Genomic DNA, 19,862 nt, shown 5'->3' with positions numbered 1-19,862 from the left:
GAGAGTACGTTAGCAGATCCCGGTAGTTGTATCGGGCCAAGTAATGATAGTGTCTTGTGGCGTTCCTTATGACATCTACGTAACGTTTGAAACATTAACAACAACACAACAGTTATGTTCTTCGAATTTTATTGGTCAACAACAACAACAACAACAACAACATGAAAAATAAACATAAACAACAATACATCTACGTTATGTTTGAAAAATTAACAACAACACAACAGTTATGTTCGTCGAATTTCATTGGTCAACAATCACAACAACGCGACCAATAAACAAACAACAACAACAACAACAACAACCAGATTCCTAGGTACCCTGTGGTATTATCACAGCTTCTTTTCTGATCAGTGTCCTTTGAAACGAAAAGCGAAAGTGTGTATATTCAGTTTTGAATAGTAGGACTAAACGATCGAGGCTGTTTTTTAGATTACGAACGCAGCTGGCCGTGCAGTCTGTCCATGAACACTTTTTTTATGATTGATCCTCAAACACCCCTATTCGAAATGGTCGGCTCCACGATAAGAATGCGCACTTTGACTTTCACCCTCTTTTAACCCGGTAACGTGACGTCAGTGAGTGTAACTTGTGACCCCTTGCGCCTAGCTCTGAATGTTTATGAAAGGAATACTGTGCTATTTCGACATATTTTAAACGCGACCGAAAATTAAGCGAGACACCAGGGTTTGAACAGCTAGATAATCGTTGATTTTTTACAGACAAAGCAGGCTTGGGGCAGAAGAAGCAGGAGGCTGTCTTAAGCAAAATGGAGACTACCACAACTACTGTCACAACGACCAGCTCTACTCGAATTCAACCCAGCATAACTTGTGATGTGTTGTATGTCAGGACAGTTCGAGGAATTCTAAAAATCGTCCAATGCGTAAGTTAGGAAACCTACAGTCTTTAGGTGGAGTGATTGTCGTTTTATCACGCAATTCTATCCGAGACCGACATTTTTGATCCACATTGTTGTACGCTTGTATCGTGCCCGCTATAAAAATGTCATTTTATCGTATTATTTTACGGCCACGCCCCTTGCTTCGTCATCCGATTGTTTACACAAGTTCAAGTTCACAGTAGCTAGCATAGTGATTTATGGAATGACAGCGTTGTTGTACGTATAACGAAATTATTGAAACCGAAATGTACGCCAAGACCCTAACATACAGCAAGTCAGTTGTGGTTTCGATCTGTGATGCCGTCTGTTTTTATGTTGCAATTCACAGTCGTTTTGTGGTTTAGGTCCGGGTAGACAGACGTATCCTCTGACCGATTTCCTATGATAGATGGGCCGCAGCCGTCCGCCTTGTACTTAGCCACGAGTGACTGTGTGTCTTTCACTGTCGGTAGCATAATGTAATGCTTTGACCAGATCTTTTGTTCGAAAATTGAACAGTGGATGTGAATCCAGAGTTTTAGCGTGTCTGCATATACCTGTGTATTATACACACATTTGTTAATCAAGACTAAGTTGGCTATTTCAATTTTCGAGAAGTATGTGAGAGAAACGTGCCACACCTATGGTTTTACTGTTAAAGTTCAAATAAGCTTATATTTTTGACTAATGTTCCTTCTGGCAATAGTATTTATTATAAAACTTCTGTTTTTAACTTAATAAAATATTAATCTATGTTTTCATCATACAGTACTCCAAACAATGGTGAATACTCAGTACCAAGAATATTTGCATTTAGTGAAATGAACTCAGTCCTCTATTAAAACTTCCAGTAACCATAAACAACATGCATGCTGTTTGTAGTACATATACCAACCAATCAAATATGTGGTAACCCATTACATCATGTCCATCATTTGCCAATTTTTTCAAATTGCTTTCATATTGTCTTGTTTCAATGGATGGTTGTCATTGTCACAGATTCATCAATATCAGTAACACTGTGCTGTTATACCCCTATTTCTTTCATATTTGAACAAACCATGTAACAATGTGATGTTCAAGTCAATGAATTTGTTGTGCCAAATTATAAAGAACCCCATAGCCACATTGAAGAACAATTTACATAATCATTGGTGTTCTAAAAATAACTCTATAAAACTTCCCGTACGCTTGATAATGTAATACTATACCCGACAAAGTGATATTGCAATAATCTTTGTTTGTTGTTTTCAGTTTCTTGAAATCTTGTTTTATTGGAACACTTTTGATGTATTTTGAAATCTATAGCTCTGACAATTTTTTGGGGGGGTTGGTCAAAAGTGGCAATAAGGGACTGGTCAGTTTCTTCTGCCTTGGGGCTGGTGGATTATTTTTTGCCGACGTCAAAAAGTGGCTGAACCCCCCCCCCCCCCCATTCCAAATTTTGAAAACAGGGTGACCACCCCTATTCCAAATGACGAAAACAAGGTGACCCCTCCCCCCCCCCCCCCGGGGGCGACATAGGTGAAACAAAAGGTGGACATAAATTTTATATATATATATATATATATATATATATATATATATATATTATATTTTACATTTTACATATATATATATTTTAAATAGTCATTCTATGTTTTAATGAAATTGTTGACATGTCAGTTGTAAGATAGAAATTTCAAAGTGTCAATCTTAAAGTTTGAATACAGTATATTTTGAATGAGCTGTATTTGAATGAGCTGTGAATGTATTTCACACTTTCTATGCTTAACCAGATGTCCTGAACTGTTGTACAGAAATGGATGTCAATAATTAATATCAAAGAGGAAAAAGCAGTGAATTAAAAACTTTGATGGGTGTTAAGATTTGCCAACCATCCAAAAAATCTCCTGAGGAGCCATAGAGAGGTTTTTAGCCAAATCTGATGTGTACAGTGTCTGAGAGGACCTTTTCTTGTAGCATTGAAACCATAAAAGCACAGCTAATAATGACAAAAACTGCCCTTTTTAACTGTTATTTTGTTCATAAAAAAGCATCTTTCTACAGAAAACCTGTGACACAAAGGAAATAATTTCATCAATGAGAAGGAAAGATATCTTGTCATTTTTCTATCTCTAACATAAGTCACTGTATCAAATATATATTGTGAAATATTTGTGCATGTTGCTTTCTCATACTGAATTCTCATAGAGAGAACAGAAAAGTATCAGGAATTTGTCATCCTTTTCATATGAAATGCAGATTTCATAATGGTACACTTTCACTTAGCAATCATCAAGATATCTCTGATTTATTAAAGTATGGCGCCCGAAAGGCGCGCCGAAAAATATGCAACATCTTGATATCTCTGATATATATGCCTTGTATATTAAAGTCATGCACCTGAAGGACATGCTTAAAAATGTCTGATATATTAAAGTAATGAGCTTGAAGAGCACGCTGAAAAATATTGAACATACAGATATCTCTGATGTATGTATGCTTGATATGTTAAAGTGGGCGTGCTGAAAAATATGACTGATTATTAAAGTTACGCGCCCCAAGGGCGCGCCGAAAAATACAACTGAATGATGAAATTTGTGGCTGACAATAGCATTTTAGGCAATGATGAGCCTGTGTCAAAATTCAAAAACGCACTGACCCCCCCCCCCCTATTGGGCATTTCAAAAACATGGTGACCCCCCCTATCACCAAAGTCGAAAACAGGGTGACACCCCCCCATGAATCCACCACCCTCCCCCAGGCTGAAGAAACTGACCAGTCCCTAACTTTGTGTCCAGGTTTATAGATGTGACTTAATTGTACTGACATGTTCATTTTCAAAGTGAACAGAACAATGTCAAGTCCATCCAATCAAGTAAAAATATACAAAATTGGTCAGAATTTTTAAAATCAGGGTACAGGGTAGGAGTATTGGGATATAAACTGAAAGCTAGGGTTTTCTGCTTATTACATGTATTTACTCTATCTGTGACTCTATTAGTATTAGTAATTACTCCACTGATTATGCAAGATACTATTTATGTCCCCTACACTCGTTTCTCTTGTCAGAATTAGTAACCAATGAATACCAAATTGCTTTGATATTTGGTAGATAATTAATCTCAAAAAGGTACCAGATTGTAGTATGTTTGTCCATTGTCTGTTAATTTTTTGTGAACTTCCGCAAACAAGATTGATTTTTTGTTCACAGCTTTTTAGTTTAAGTCTGAAGTTTTAACACCAAAAGAATGTAACTTTCAGCCAAACTTGTCAAATCATAGATTCTACATTGTATTATAATTGTTTTAGCAATGTCAGCATAGAGTTAATGCAGTCAGTATATGAGTCTAGAATCTCTGTGCAAAGTCAGTATCCCAAAACCTATGTCTGTCCTCAAGCTTTGATTTTCCATCTATGCCATAAACTGCTCATTTGACTGTGAAACTATTCTGTCCCAGAAAAACTATGTTATTCATGTCCCCTTGAAGTCAATTAATTGATTGTCCCTCTAGAAAGTGGCTATGAATACCATTGGAGTTACCTCATTTATATGGCACAGGGTTCACTCTTCACGAGGGTAAAGTTGGCGTCATACTCATCCTCATCCTCGGCCTCAGGGGTCACGTGAAAATGAGGATGAGGATGATGCTACAGCGTCAGCTTCACCGGCGTCAGATCCGATTATTCCCGAATGCGTCTGATGGAATGATAGGTGTAAAAACGACTTTAAAAATATGCTCCAAGTTTCATATCACTGTAAATGTTAATCAAAACACAGTGGGGTTTGTATTTCATTATATTAAGTAACCTCTCCTCTTAATATCCGTTTCTCACGATGTAGTTGCAACGCAACATTCTTTAATATATACTAATCTTAGCCCTTAAAGTTCAAAGGTTGTATCTTTAATACGTTGACTTTTCAGGCCTCATGTCATAGTTACACAAATTAATAGTTTTTTATGTTCTCTGAATAATTAGGGCTTTCATATCGCCTCTCATGGTGGCAATTTTAACACATTTCGAACCATGTATACCTTTTTTGCACCAATTTTGGAAAATCTCAACACAAGAGTTGAGAGGATACCAACAAACACATCCATGGATCCATGGACTGAAAATTTACGAATATTTCCAAAACTAGTCTATATGAAATATTCTAACGATAAAATATTACCCGCGAGCCAGTTTAATGATTCAAAGGAAAGTTGAGAAAGAATGGAGCTGTTATTTTCTTAAGTTATGGGCAAATTTTATCATTTATCCGTCATCGGTTAGCATAACTTTGGCAATCTTCGGATACAACACTGAAGCTGACGCTGTGTAGCGTCATTTTCAACGTCAGCTAGAAAGGTCACCTGAGGCTGAGGATGAGGATGAGGATGACGCCAACTTTACGTTCGTTCACTCTTCTGGACATTGGTTGTATGTACACAATGTGGTTTCACCTGAAATTAGTCACATTTGGAGACAAGTGACACAGTATTTCTCATTTTGAGCTCTATGACTCAAGTAATATACGGTAGTATTTCTCATTCTGGGCTCTAACACGTGACATAGTATTGCTCATTTTTAGTCCTATCACAACCAAAACAAGCAGTTTTATTGCTTTACAGGCATGGGTCGGGCGTCAGTTTGTCTTGCAAGGAAATTACAATTTCAATGGAAAATTAAAAGCTATGACACCTTCATAATCCTCTTACAAAGTAAAAAAACAAACTCAATCTCTGGGATGGAGTTTCCTACCTTTAACAAATCAAAGTAAGACTGAGGTGGACACAATTGATGTACCAATGGGAAAGCATTAGAAACAGGTATAGAAACATTGATAATCAAAATACAGATCCCCGTACAAATTTGTCAATGCTATCATCAATGTTTGAGGTAAACACAGGTCATTCCTTCAAGGCACTGTTTACTGGGATCACCGTGCGAAATTAACGCTGGTCCGCTGGTCCGAGACCAACAGAATCCCGACGGACCAGCAGTTTTTCCAGACCACTGGTCCTTCGGACCAGCGCAAAATTCACATAATAATTTTGAAATCGAATTTGTTTGGCTATATATCCAACTATTTGTTGGTCTGATCCAGCTCCGCTTGCATGAGTTGTTTTTCCTAGTTTTGCTACTGCAGTACAATAACGAATTACCAACTCTTCGGACAGAGAACGACAGCCACTATAGCTAAAACGTTTTAAAATAACGCACGCTATTGGCCGATTTCACATGCAGGCTATTATTTGAACAATCACAATTTTTGATACTAACAAAGTTTGTTAGAAGGTCATAGGTCTTGCAAGTCTGCTGTCACACGTGCGCGACCTGACTATGCTGTTCTAATTGCTCTACCAATATGTGGTGTGAGCCCCAAAAGAAGAATACAAAAACAAACGACAAGGAGAAGCAACAGGCAAGAAGGGAATACGATGCCAAAGAAAAAAATTGTGCTGTTCAGATAACCCAACCTACCCTATTTTGTGCCCGCCGACCCTAAACTTTTTATAATTACGTAAACACGGAATTAAAAAAAAACCAAAGGAAAAACCCGCAAATCGAGTGTTCGTTACTTGGCGTTTGAGATTGCTTGAACGAGGATGTCTCTTACGTTTTTATTCCTTTTATATGTATGATACGTTTTCTGGAAATGTTGTAGTCATGTTTGATCGCCCCGAACCCCTGAAAAAGTGCATATTTGAAAATAAAAATATTTTGAAAAAAAATCCTCGTCGACCTACCTATCTTTTTTTAAAAGCCACGATATCGGTGCAGCACAATTTATTATTGATTTTTTTTGCCTAATCCAGAAAGAAAAAAACCGCGATCTTTTCGGCATGCATGGCAGAATGAGTTCCGCGACTGGTTGTTACTTGATAAGTCGAAGATGTATGTACTGCATGCCATGCCGACGAGCACTACATACGGTGATCGCTCTGCCCATAAGGTAGCGGCATATCTTGTAAATCTGCTTTCTCAGCTTATTCTAAGGGTCCGTTTGTGGTTGGTACTGACAACTTTAGACTCTCGAATTTAGTCTCACACGTACAGTTAGTCAGAGGTTCATAAAATCGCAGTGGAACACGATAAGAACCGCAATATAATACTGAGACTTGTTCCCATGTAGTAGAGATATGAGATGAAAACTGAAAGACTTTTCCCATGTTTATTTGAAATGAAAACTGGAATTATTTCCCATGTTAATTGAAAATGAGGACTGAAAGAATTTTTTCATATTAATTTGGGATGAAAACTGAAAGACTTTTTCCCATGTTAATTTGGAATGAACTATAAAACCTTTTTCCATAGAGATCTGGTTCTTGGTGATACCTACCTGTAGTCATGGCATATATTATTGAGCAAAAAAAGATTAAATTTTAAAATATATATTTGTTCATTTATTTGTATCAATATTATATAACAACACCAGAGAGGGAGAGATTGATAATGTACCGTTATCAGCTCTTTTCAATTGAAAGTACATTTTTGAAGGGCTTTTTGTTAGTTTTCTGTTGGACCAACATACATCAAGAAGGACCAGCAGATTCCCTTTGCTATTGGTCCTTTGGACCAGCATGCATTTTAAGTTAATTTCACACACTGTTTACTGGGATCACCTTTGTTTACTGGGATCACCTTTAATCTAGTCTGTAAGAGGATTATGGAGGTGTGAAATAGTAATCTGGTGGGTAAATTTTCTGATTAGACAATCTTGTACCGACACAGGCCTTTAAGGTTGTACCTGTTCAAATTCAGTACATTCAGCTTTGATATTTGGCCTAATCAAGGAAATTCATTAAATATACAAAGGAGCTAACTGTCACACTGACAAATCTGTCAGGATAATTAAAAGTAAGTGTGATCAATACCCCAAAAGTCTGATCAGTTTTGTTGGATCTAGCTTTGATATATGGCCTAGTTGAAAATATTCAATGAATGCCACACTCATAAACTTTGAGCATAAATAAACGTAGGTATAACCAATATACCTCAGAAGTTGGATCAAGTTTAGTTCATTCAGTTTTGATATATGGACTAATTACAGAATCTAATTAAATATGCAAATGAACTAATAATGAGTGTAACGTATATGAGATCAAAAAATTTTCACCATATCAAAACTTAAATATGAACCTAGGAGGTATGATAAATTTCAGTATATTCAGCTTTGACACATCACTTAATTATATTCATATGCAAATGAGTTAACAATGCAAATAAGCAAATAATCAGTATGTCATGCTCATCAAGTTTCAGCATTTTTACTAGACCTAAGAATGACCAATATACCTGAGATGTGCAATGACTTTTAGTGCATTTAAGTTTGATCAATGTATAATATAGAATTATTTGTTACATATGCAAATGAACTTCTTGTCGGTAAGCAGCGCCCACCAAATTTTAGAGTACTAAATCTTAAAACAGCAGTTCTTGAGATAAGGCCTATTGCACATTAATTATGCAGACTATATCCACAAAAATCTAATCATATCTAGATCTTCCAATGATGATGCTATGTACCAAATTGCATGATATTCTGGCAAATACATGACTTGAACAAAATCTGTCTGTGGACAAATGGATGTGCAAAGACAGACAAATAGACACATGGAGAAATAGACACATGGACATTGTCACTGTTGCGACATTTGACACTGTTAGGCCTCCAGCCAACGATGTCCAAAAATCAAAGCACAATGCCAGCCATAGGTTTTCATGTTCCAAAACTGCAAAGAGGTTCCAGAGTGAGTGGCACATACATCATTATCTTTGAAATCATTGACAGCAAATTCCATTATTGTTATATTCATGACAGGAATTAATATTTATCCTTTTTTTCTCAGGTTATTTCTCTGATTGCATTCATCTGTATAACAGCAGCAAAGTGGTGGACTAACCATTATTCAGCATACAGATTTCATCAATTTGTTACCATGTTTTGTTTCTGGAGTACTCTAATCTTGATTGTCTTATATATGACCAAGTTAATCTTGAGAATACCATTACCTTGGATTCTAATCGTAAGTACTTTAAGTTCATTGAGTTCCTATGTACCAGTAATGACATGTGCACATACATACACATTTAGTATAGTGAGAACATGATAAACAATGTTGGTTTTCCATTAAACCATCCCCCTTCAACAGAAGCTTCCTCCTCTACTGTCTTTGGTTAAACCATCTTGTTCAGAGCTGCACAGGTGCTTTTCATAAACAACTTTTGGTTGATTGGTTCACAGTCAATTTTACTCTTAAACCACTTTATCCCATTCAACTTTGTTTCAAAACTACATCATCACAAAACCTACTGGTATTTGTCCAAGTTTTCCTTTTCAATTTTTTTCACCCCCAAAACAAGTAACCGATCCCGACTCATAGGCTTCAAATAGTCCATAAATACTTATGACAAAGTCATGAAACATTTTTTTTTCTGAAACTTATTCCTTGAGACCATGCAGCTCACTGGCATGCTGTTACTCATGTCGGCTTTTCCATCAAGCAGTGGTGTTGAATTGCAATTGTGACAAGAGCACATGCAATGCCATATACACATGTAAAAAAAGGGGAAACAAAGTTTATAGGGAAATGATTAGATTTAATAACTTCCTTAGGTTGTTTAACGTTTATCACCATCATGATGACAGAATCTGACCGAAATCAATACTATTGATTCTCATCAGTAATTTTTGGCAGGTGCTCTTATAAGGAATATTTATCAATAATTATTTGTGCTGGAAAAGACAGTTTTGTTGTAGCATGGTTTTAGGCCTGACATCTGAAATATACATGTTCTTTAAAGAGTTAGTGTGTTCATTCTGTAGGTAAAGCTTCCGGCAACACAGGAGCTAGCAACTCAGCAATATTCTTAATTAATTAATCAGTAAAATTGCTATCCAGAAGTTTTCTGCATATGTATATCTAGACATTCTCTTGGATGAACTTGATTAGCCAAAGTGTAATCATTGAGCAAAGGGTTTAGTCTTTATTTGTAATCTGGTAAAACCACCAAATTGCTGTCATGATTTGAAGTAAGGTCTGCTGTCACTCACCATTTAAGAAAAAGAGGTGTCATTATTTCCATACATTTCCATATCTACCAATTATTTTGATGTCAGTTAGAGCTAATCAATCACGTAAATTACAGATTGGGACTGTGTCATTTACAATGACTTGTTTCTTATTGAGATGAGATGTGTTATCTTTCATTAGATCACCCGTTTCTACAATAACACAAAAGTGAAAGTGAAAAATATTCAGTGATACTCTATGTATGGTTTGATTGACAGATATTGATTTGAACTCTCATTTGCAGGAATTCTTCTATTGTTGTGGAGCATGTGTGTTTTACCTCATTTCTTCGTCTTGCGTTGCTGCATATTCATATGGTTATGCTGCACACGAAGCAGCTGCTGTAAGTTATTTGCGCTACATATCTCATATTTTGTAGAATGTCTCAATACTTGTACATATTGTCATATAAACATGTGTACCTTTCAACGAGATATATTTCATAGCATTTGTTAAAAACACCAAATTTATAACCCAATTCACACTGGACTATGAAACAATTTGATCATCACAATACCATTGTAATGTTTTCTGTGTAAGAATGATGTATGTTTATGAGTCAGTATAATGGTTGATGTGCGACATGCACATAATGCAAACACAGCCCATTTTGGGGGATTTTGTACGAGTAACTATTTTGAGAAACCAACTTAGTACCTGCGATAGGCTTCTATTTTTTTCAGGGTGTTCAAAACATGAAGTATATAGTGTTAGTTTTCATAATCATTAGGTCATTTTACTCCTATGATCAATAGTGATTTTCAAATATTGTCACCAGAACACTGTATCAGATTACAGTTTACTAAAATGAAAAAGTTGAAAATATTGTTGTGCGGTAGTGAGTCCACCTCACAGAGATCTCATACTCACCATCATTTAATCATTAGACTGGGTTGTGATGCCTTTTCAAATAAAATATTTGCGATTAAACTTCAATAACATATTAAATTTTTTCTTCTCCCAGGTATTTGGATTCTTTGCTCTAATCGTGTATGGAATTGAAGCATTCTTCCTTTTCCGTGATTGGAGAGGTGGTGTCCGTAGTCCAGAGGGCGGTGCACCTGTTGAAGCCCACACTACTTCTCACACTGTCACAGAAACCAAGCAAGAGCCACCTCCTGCTTATGATCCATAGAAACAAACTTGTAAAAGTCAGCTACTTGGCAAGTACTGGGAAGTAAAATTGCAGCTAATTTCATCAAAAGGGAAACTGTATGCTCTATTTTTCCAAAAACACAACAATTAGAACAGATAAGTTGCAAATAAAGGATCTCCTTCACCATTCAAAACAAAAAAGATTGATTTGGTCAAAAAATGAAAAAACGTTTTTCTTCTTGTAGAAAGTTTTTTCCAAATATTCAGCAACTACTGGTCTTTTTGTTTGTTTGTTTGTTTGCTTTATTTACTGTTACCATATCAGTCATTCCAATTCTTTACTAACTTCTCTGTAAAGATATAGATATGCTATGGTTTACCTTTTGTTTATTGCTGTTCAGACAATACTTACAATATCACAGCATCAGTCAAACACCTTGTGAAGTGATCCATTTTATTTTCTTCATCCCCAAATCATCTTTACATACCAAGATGCACTGGTTTAGAAGCATGACAATGTTCACCAGAAATAATTTGTTTTTCACATATTTTAAGCTGTAACAAGTATAAATTAATGACCAGTATAAAGAAGGGTGTCAGCAGACAGAAGTATTTCTAACATCAGGTGGCAATATCAGTTTTGACAATTCTACATTTTATAAACACACTGTACTGTCTGTATGAAAAGAAATGACAGGAAAAACAGGATGCGATGAGTGCACTGCTCAATTGAAACAGTCAGAATGGCAAACCCTAGCACTAAACCTGCCACTAGAGGGCTCACTATCACAAGGGGTATAATTACCCAAAATGACAGATATTTATGCACTACATTTCGTAAACAAATTGTGTAGCAAGTATCGTCAGGTATGTATTGTCATCACAAAGACAGCAATGTCTATAGTCTGTAAATTAGAACAAAGTTATGCAAGGAGATCATTTGAAGGACTCCGGAAAGAAAATGTACAGGTGTAGAATGAACAAGCTGAGGAACAGAAGCTTTACTTTTCGTACTGTGCTGCAGATGAGGTGCCTTGCCCTAGCAGCTGCAAAGTTTATTTAAAGGAGAATTGAAACCAGTTTTGTTACTGCCTTGTGTATGTGAAAGAAAGTGAATGGTATTTTGGAATGCCTTAACGTATTAAGATGACTCAAACTTGTCAGGTTTTAATCTATCATACAAAAATCAATGCTACAACTCACATTCTAAGGCAGGCATCTTTCTTAGATACTTTGATGAAAAGATTTGAAGAAGTAGCTTTCAAGATCATGCAACTATTTTTTTTAATCATTATGGATTTAACTGTCAATAACATTAAAATGTAATATTATATGGAAATACATAGAATATCACACTGTATACATTTAGTGAAGATATCAATTATTGTTTCAAAGTTTTCATTGTTAATTTAATCTTTACAGAATTCACAGGTAAAAGAACTTGTCATAGTATCATACTTCACCAAACTAATAATGTTAATATTAAAGGTATACTGTCACCTGTTCCAATTTTGCCACAGTAACCATGGAAAGAGAAAATCTAACCAATCACAGATTTTAAGCGAGTGGCTGCTTTTTAAAAACAGCGCCCGCACATGGGCATTTTGAATACCATATATGGGCATATTTAGATTGCAGGTGACTGTATGCCTTTAAGTCATCATGCTGCAAAATATTGTAAAATGCTTACAATCTGCATTATACAACAACAGTATCAAACGCATTGGCAAAAAATGTTAGCAAAAGTCTTTGATCCTAAAAATTATTGAAATTAATTTTTAGATTATGATCATATCTATAGATATTTAATCTCCAATCAGACAACTAAGAAAGTTAGACATGTATGTTTCCTACTGTATTTACTTCATTCAAATGTACACACAAGGCTTACTGGAAATTGTCTTTCTTTCAAACATGCCACATTCAGAAGAGTGTAGAGGATTTTTTCTTCAAATTAGTTTAAAGTATTTTGTGTATTTGATGGTGTTTTATCAATTTTTGGCAAAAACCTATGTGAAATGACTCAGATTACTGGAAAGTGTTACATTGTATTTGCATACCCTTGGATGTTCTCACCAAGTTTTCTTCAAAGTATGGCAAAGTCAGAATTACAAGACCCTCTATATTTCATGTGAGCAAGACAAAACTCTGGGCACTAATAATAATCTAAACATTCAGGAGACTAGAGAATTCCACAGCTGCTCTAAGTTCTGCAGTCTGATTTAGCAATTATTTCTATGCACTCCAATGTCTGTGGATGTAGTTTTCATCAACAGTTGTTTTAAAATACATTATACAGCTATATTCATCAATGTAAATTGTTTACATAAAATTAAAACAGGCAATTGCTCAAAAGTGTGTAAGCATGTATTTCCCATGACAGTTTACAAATCCATCTTGAGACTGACTTTATGAATTCAGTCTTTAAGGAACTCAAAAAGATTGGACCTCTTTGCATCTCCCTAAAGAGCTATTTTCCAAACACATATATCTTGATCATTTTCTTTCAAAGTTGCCAGGTGCACAGTCAAATTACTGTCAGGTGGCAAAAAGTCTACTTACTGATTCAGTGATTTAACATTTATGATTTGAACACCATAAAATCATGTTGGCAAGAATGAAGTCATTTTGTGCAGAGTTACATATATAATATGTTGCAAACATCATGATTGTCAGTGGTATTTCTTGTCAAAACGAACCAAGTACTATGTTTTGCTTGTATGCATATAGTGATTAATTTTTAAACTGGCCAAAGATTTTGCTGAATGGTGATATTTATAACGCTGTAGAGGCTGTTGACTGGCTGCACTTTTCTTACATGATAAACATCCTTGACAACTTATTGTCAAGTAACAGAAGGTTAGATCAGATGCATCATTTCAGGAAAAAGGTATTTTTTTCTACATTACAACTTCTGGTAATATTTCACTAAGTATTTTCAAATTTTGCAACTTTATAATTTTTACTTTTGAAATTTTATGTGTGGATTCACAGTAAATTTGATTGGATAACCAAGTAATTAGATACTTTTCATTACTTCAAATATTACTGTAAACCTGAAATTTTTTCAATGAAAAATGTTGCAATTTTTGCAGCAGAATCATTACATAACAATGTATTTTCATGTTTTCCCTTCTACCATACATGTATCAAAGCAAGATGGTATTTCTCCATTCACATTCTCATATATTGTATCTTCTGGCACCAATCTTGAAAATTTTAGTTCCTACAAATGAAACTGAGTAAACAGCACAAATGTGTTACTGTGATGGCTACACATGAAACTTCCCCTAAGTCACATGTTTATCATCTAGGATATTTCCATAGCTTTGTAGTATGCAAATTTGTCCTTGTAAAAGATCTTCAATTGGAGAAATGACTTCACTTACTGCTGATCAAGACATCCCTGTTCTTGCCAGAATTTGAGGTCACACTTTGATAGAAGTTTCATTAAAATACATTGTATATACATCATAAACGTGTATTTTTTTCAAGGTATCCTGGCCAGCAATTATTTGACCACTATCACTACTAAATGTTGTGATGTATGAGGTTCTTCAAAGTAGGGCCGTTATGTGATGTTGTAGATAGACAGATTTCTATAAATAGTGATAATAATATGTTGACTTCATTTAACCAGTTCCTCACAATTTTACTGTTTAAAAGTATAAATCCCCATGTTTTGTGCACTTCTATCATTGTGAAAATGTTGCATTGGTTCAGCAACCTCTCCACATGGAGCTACCATTTACTTGAGAGAAATCAAATTTTATCAGACTGGGCTTGACATAATCTAAATACTTGTGTTAAATCTTACTAACCCTTGTTTTTACAGAGTCTGTCAACAGTGTTGCAGGTTTTTGTGAGATCATGCGATAATGTCAGATTGTGAAATGAATAGCTCACCATTGCAGTGCTCTACCATGATGATTATGGTGATTCATTGTCCTACAATTAGTTCATTATCATTTATTTTAGTTATTTTAGTGTCCTCATGAAAGTGATGAAAAATTATCATTTGTGAACATTTTAAGGTTTGCAGTATATATTTGTCTACGAATAAAAATAAATTAACTTCATTTAGCAACGAGTGAAATTGTTTCTTTTATATCAAGCTCCATTGGGGATTAATAAGAAGGAAAGATATGATAATAAATGCTTGATATTGTTAGAATTTATTGTTTTATTTTGCATGCAGAGGCTCTGTATACTGTTAAACATTTAGTTTAATTATTAACCTGGACAAGGTAGTAATCCACAGAGGCTTATTGTCTTTTTTGGTGTATGCTTGTAGTGTTATGTTATTCATTCTAAATGTAGTGTAATAAAAATCTAATATATAAAACCCTGTTTAGTGTTATGTTATATGTTATGAATACAGGATAAAATCTAACTAGGAGGGCTCCTCTTGAATAGAAAGTCTGACCACACTTGAAGACACACCATGCAATAGGCAAAGACATTTTATTCAAGGGTCAAAGTGTAGACCGTATATTAGGAGAGTCCCCATAACTTTTGATGTAATTTCTGGTACCGGTACATGTATTTAACCTGTAATGTCCAATGTTATTTATTGTATTGTTCTCTTGACTAACAATAACATTGAACAATGTACAGTTAGTGTTCTGTCAGTGTTTATCAGTATTTCTTATTGCAACATTCTATGGGAAATAGACATAGAAAATGTATTTGTTTTCTGGAGCAAAAACAAGAAAATATCCAAAGTTATAGCTAAAACAATTATCCAAAATCCTGAACTGTTATACTTAGCATATTCCCTTTGGGTACAGCCCTGTCTTAAAACTTAGCATATTTTATGGGTACAGCCTGGTCCTAAAACTTAGCATATTTGGGTACAGCCTGGTCTTAAAACTTAGCATATTTGGGGACAGCCTGGTCTTAAAACTTAGCATATTTAGGGACAGCCTGGTCTTAAAACTTAGCATATTAGGGTACAGCCTGATCTTAAAACTTAGCATACTGGGGGGGGGGGGGGGGGGGGGAGGGCAGCCTGGTCTTAAAACTTAGCATATTTGAGGGCACTGCTAGCCTGATTTTAAAACTTGCCATATTTGGGGACGTATCCATCAGCCTCAGAATTTAGCATATTTGGGTACAGCCTGGTCTAACAATCAGGGTCCATTTTCAGCAGTTTCACAGGATTTTTCAAGGTCAAAAATATTATTTTCAAGATATCATTTTTTGCAGTTTATCACAGTATATTAGTTATCATTTTTACAATATGACCAATGATCATCTTGTTATTGTTGAAATTGCGGGTGGAAAGGCAGCTTTGAAATTCCAGCCAGGATGTTATAGGAGCATATGCACTCTGCATATTAACTTCCAACATTGAATTGACTTCACCTGAAAACACAAGGATATTTTAGTTTATTGACCCTTCCCCTGAAAACACTTGGGTATTTTAGTTTATGCTTGTGTCAATGCAATCGACATGTCCCATCGCTTGGCATCTGGTTTCTGCACTGTATTCAAGATTATTTGAATATTAAAAGGCTCAGGACTCCGTGGCATTTTTAGGCCAACCGAATTTGAATGTCGAAATCGAAGAAGGAATTCTCAAATATCGTCATATTTCTTTCCGTGATTGCGTTTTTAGAGTTGGCATTTCCAACATCGGATTTTACATGTAACGCCATGCATTACGCGGCCAGCTTATATTTGATAATGATATTAGAGAACGAAACGCGTATTAGCTCGAAATCCAGCACATATGCAATGTTGGCACGAAACAAGTGAGAAGATGTAAAGACCATCGCTTGGCAATATGCTAGGAATAAATCGAATATCGAAATTTGGTGTAGTACAGAAAGTTAATTCAGTTGTCATTGTTTCATTTGTAAAGGCGGGGCCTCCTTTTAAAAGGGCGCGAAGCCGTGGTTGCGTTCACTGTGTAAGTGGACACCAAATAGGCAACACGCGGGTACACGCTCCAGAAAATGCCACTTTTTATGGGTTTTTTTCCGGCCGCAACAGGGCAGAAAACTACCAAGCAGTCAGCGCGAAGCTGCTGCCGATCAAACTCTGTGGTTATATTCAAATTCTAACGCAACTGGAAGACTATTTTTTTAGGAAATTCGAGCGTTGATGTTGGGGAATCAATGACCGTTGGCGATTTGAACCGACCGTCAATACTCAAATTATACGCAACTGGAAGACTATTTTTTTAGGAAATTCGAGCGTTGATGTTGGGGAATCAATGACCGTTGGCGATTTGAACCGACCGTCAATCAAACGCTAACCTTGTATAAACTCTGTTTGCAGGGTTGAGATCAATTTGTGTAATTAATGGTATAGAAATCAAACATCATACTGGCCAAGTGTTTGACTGGGAGGAGAACTCCACTAATGTGAGAACCTGGGATTGAAAATTGCGGCTTTGATGTTGACCTTGACCTGGCGTCACAAGTCGGACGGCTATGCCAAACATAATAAGTTTTACAGTAAATGAAAATTCAGTCAGGCATATTTAATTACAAATGAGTTACTCTCCTTTGTTTCAGAAACAGACGGCACATGGTCACCATGCTCCCCCCCCCCCCCCCCCCCCCCCCCCCCCCCCATCCCAATAGAGCTGTTATTGAGTTGCGTTTGCCAGAGTGGACAAAGTTTCAGGGTAACTACTTTTAGGCTAGATGCGTTCCTTATTCAGAATAAAATAATTGATGGGAGTTGATAATGACGTAATTAATTTCAGTTCTCTACAGCTCGATGTCTTTTCTTACTTCCTTTTTTCACTTTTTCCGGGATCAAGAAGTGTCTTTATGTAACTATCATCGACTGACAGCCGTTCTAGATCCATAGCTGTCCTTGTGCCAGACTTTCAGATCAGCTTCAGGCTGAGTTAACAGCGGCTAAGCATAGACACTAACTTTGCAGTTTTATCAGAAAGTATCACAAGGGCAGGAAGGAGCGCGCTTTTTACATGTAGACACCAGCTATCGAGGAAACCGTCGACAGTATAGGCGCGGATGGATGTATCGTCTAAAATTTATCAGTCTCAGTGAGACGGGATTATCACTAAAAATGTAACATTGTCGGGTCCAAACCAATATCGAAAATCGCATATCCGAAATAAGGAGCAGTGTATCAAATTGCCATATTCGATTTTGTTGCGCGCATAAGACAGAACGCGTCTCACAAGAGCGACTACTTCATGCGCACTATTTCTAGTCAACACTCGTAAACATCAATATTTAAAGCCGATTCCACACAAATGTTTTTCTCTTTCCAAACTAGAAAAATGCCTGGCCGCAAAATGTATCGCGCACCTCGCGCAATTTAAATTTGCTAATTCGTTCACAAAATCGCAGCGGTTTATGTAAAATTAGCTTGTAAACGTCATTTCCTTGGGTCTGAAATCTGTGACAAAATGCAATTTAGACATAATTATCATGTCTTTCTCTGATTTCCACATCGAAATATGGTTGGCCTAATAATGCCACGGATTCTCAGGACATCCGTGAAAAAAACTGAAGAGCTGTATGATTGTAACCAAAACACTGTCTCTTACCTTTTGACATATTCTAATTTCTGCCAGTCTGACCCTGATACACATCTTTCCTCAATGTATATGTATAGGAAATTGCACTACGCCTCTGTTATTACAGATACTGTAGTTGCAGTGTTGAAATAGAGATTCTGTACCTCCACTCTGGAAATACAGATACTGTACTTGCACTCTGGAAATACAGATACTGTACTGGCACTCTGGAATTACAGATACTGTACTTGCATTCTGGGAATACAGATACTGTACTTGCACTCTGGAAATACAGATACTGTACTTGCACTCTGGAAATACAGATACTGTACTTGCACTCTGGAAATACAGATACTGTACTTGCTATCTGGAAATACAGATACTGTACTTGCACTCTGGAAATACAGATACTGCACTCTGGAATTACAGATACTGTACTTGCATTCTGGGAATACAGATACTGTACTTGCACTCTGGAAATACAGATACTGTACTTGCACTCTGTAAATACAGATACTGTACTTGCACTCTGGAAATACAGATACTGTACTTGCATTCTGGAAATACAGATACTGTACTTGCTATCTGGAAATACAGATACTGTACTTGCACTCTGGAAATACAGATACTGTACTTGCATTCTGGAAATACAGATACTGTACTTGTACTCTGCAAATACAGATACTGTACTTGCACTCTGCAAATACAGATACTGTACTGGCACTCTGGAATTACAGATACTGTACTTGCATTCTGGAAATACAGATACTGTACTTGCACTCTGCAAATACAGATACTGTACTTGCACTCTGCAAATACAGATACTGTACTTGCACTCTGCAAATACAGATACTGTACTGGCACTCTGGAAATACAGATACTGTACTTGCACTCTGGAAATACAGATACTGTACTTGCATTCTGGAAATACAGATACTGTACTGGCACTCTGGAAATACAGATACTGTACTTGCACTCTGCAAATACAGATACTGTACTGGCACTCTGCAAATACAGATACTATACTTGCACTCTGGAAATACAGATACTGTACTTGCACTCTGGAAATACAGATACTGTACTTGCACTCTGCAAATACAGATACTGTACTTGCACTCTGGAAATACAGATACTGCACTCTGGAATTACAGATACTGTACTTGCACTGTGGAAATACAGATACTGTACTTGCACTCTGGAAATACAGATACTGTACTTGCACTCTGGAAATACAGATACTGTACTTACACTCTGGAAATACAGATACTGTACTTGCACTGTGGAAATACAGATACTGTACTTGCACTGTGGAAATACAGATACTGTACTTGCAATC

General features: G+C 36.2%; 1 protein-coding gene across 1 annotated transcript; it reads left to right on the top strand.

Moving 5' to 3' along the window:
• The first annotated feature begins 541 nt into the window (after positions 1–541).
• Positions 542–15,367, top strand: LOC139117565 (CKLF-like MARVEL transmembrane domain-containing protein 4). The gene is made up of 4 exons (XM_070680794.1): positions 542–886; positions 8,704–8,880; positions 10,172–10,270; positions 10,892–15,367. The coding sequence occupies exons 1-4, from the start codon at positions 770–772 to the stop codon at positions 11,060–11,062; spliced, it is 564 nt and encodes a 187-aa protein (XP_070536895.1). The 5' UTR covers positions 542–769; the 3' UTR covers positions 11,063–15,367.
• The last annotated feature ends 4,495 nt before the right edge of the window (positions 15,368–19,862 follow it).

Source organism: Ptychodera flava, chromosome 18, assembly GCF_041260155.1.
Source record: "Ptychodera flava strain L36383 chromosome 18, AS_Pfla_20210202, whole genome shotgun sequence".
Classification (NCBI taxonomy): domain Eukaryota; kingdom Metazoa; phylum Hemichordata; class Enteropneusta; family Ptychoderidae; genus Ptychodera; species Ptychodera flava.
This window is presented reverse-complemented; position numbering and strand designations above follow the sequence as displayed.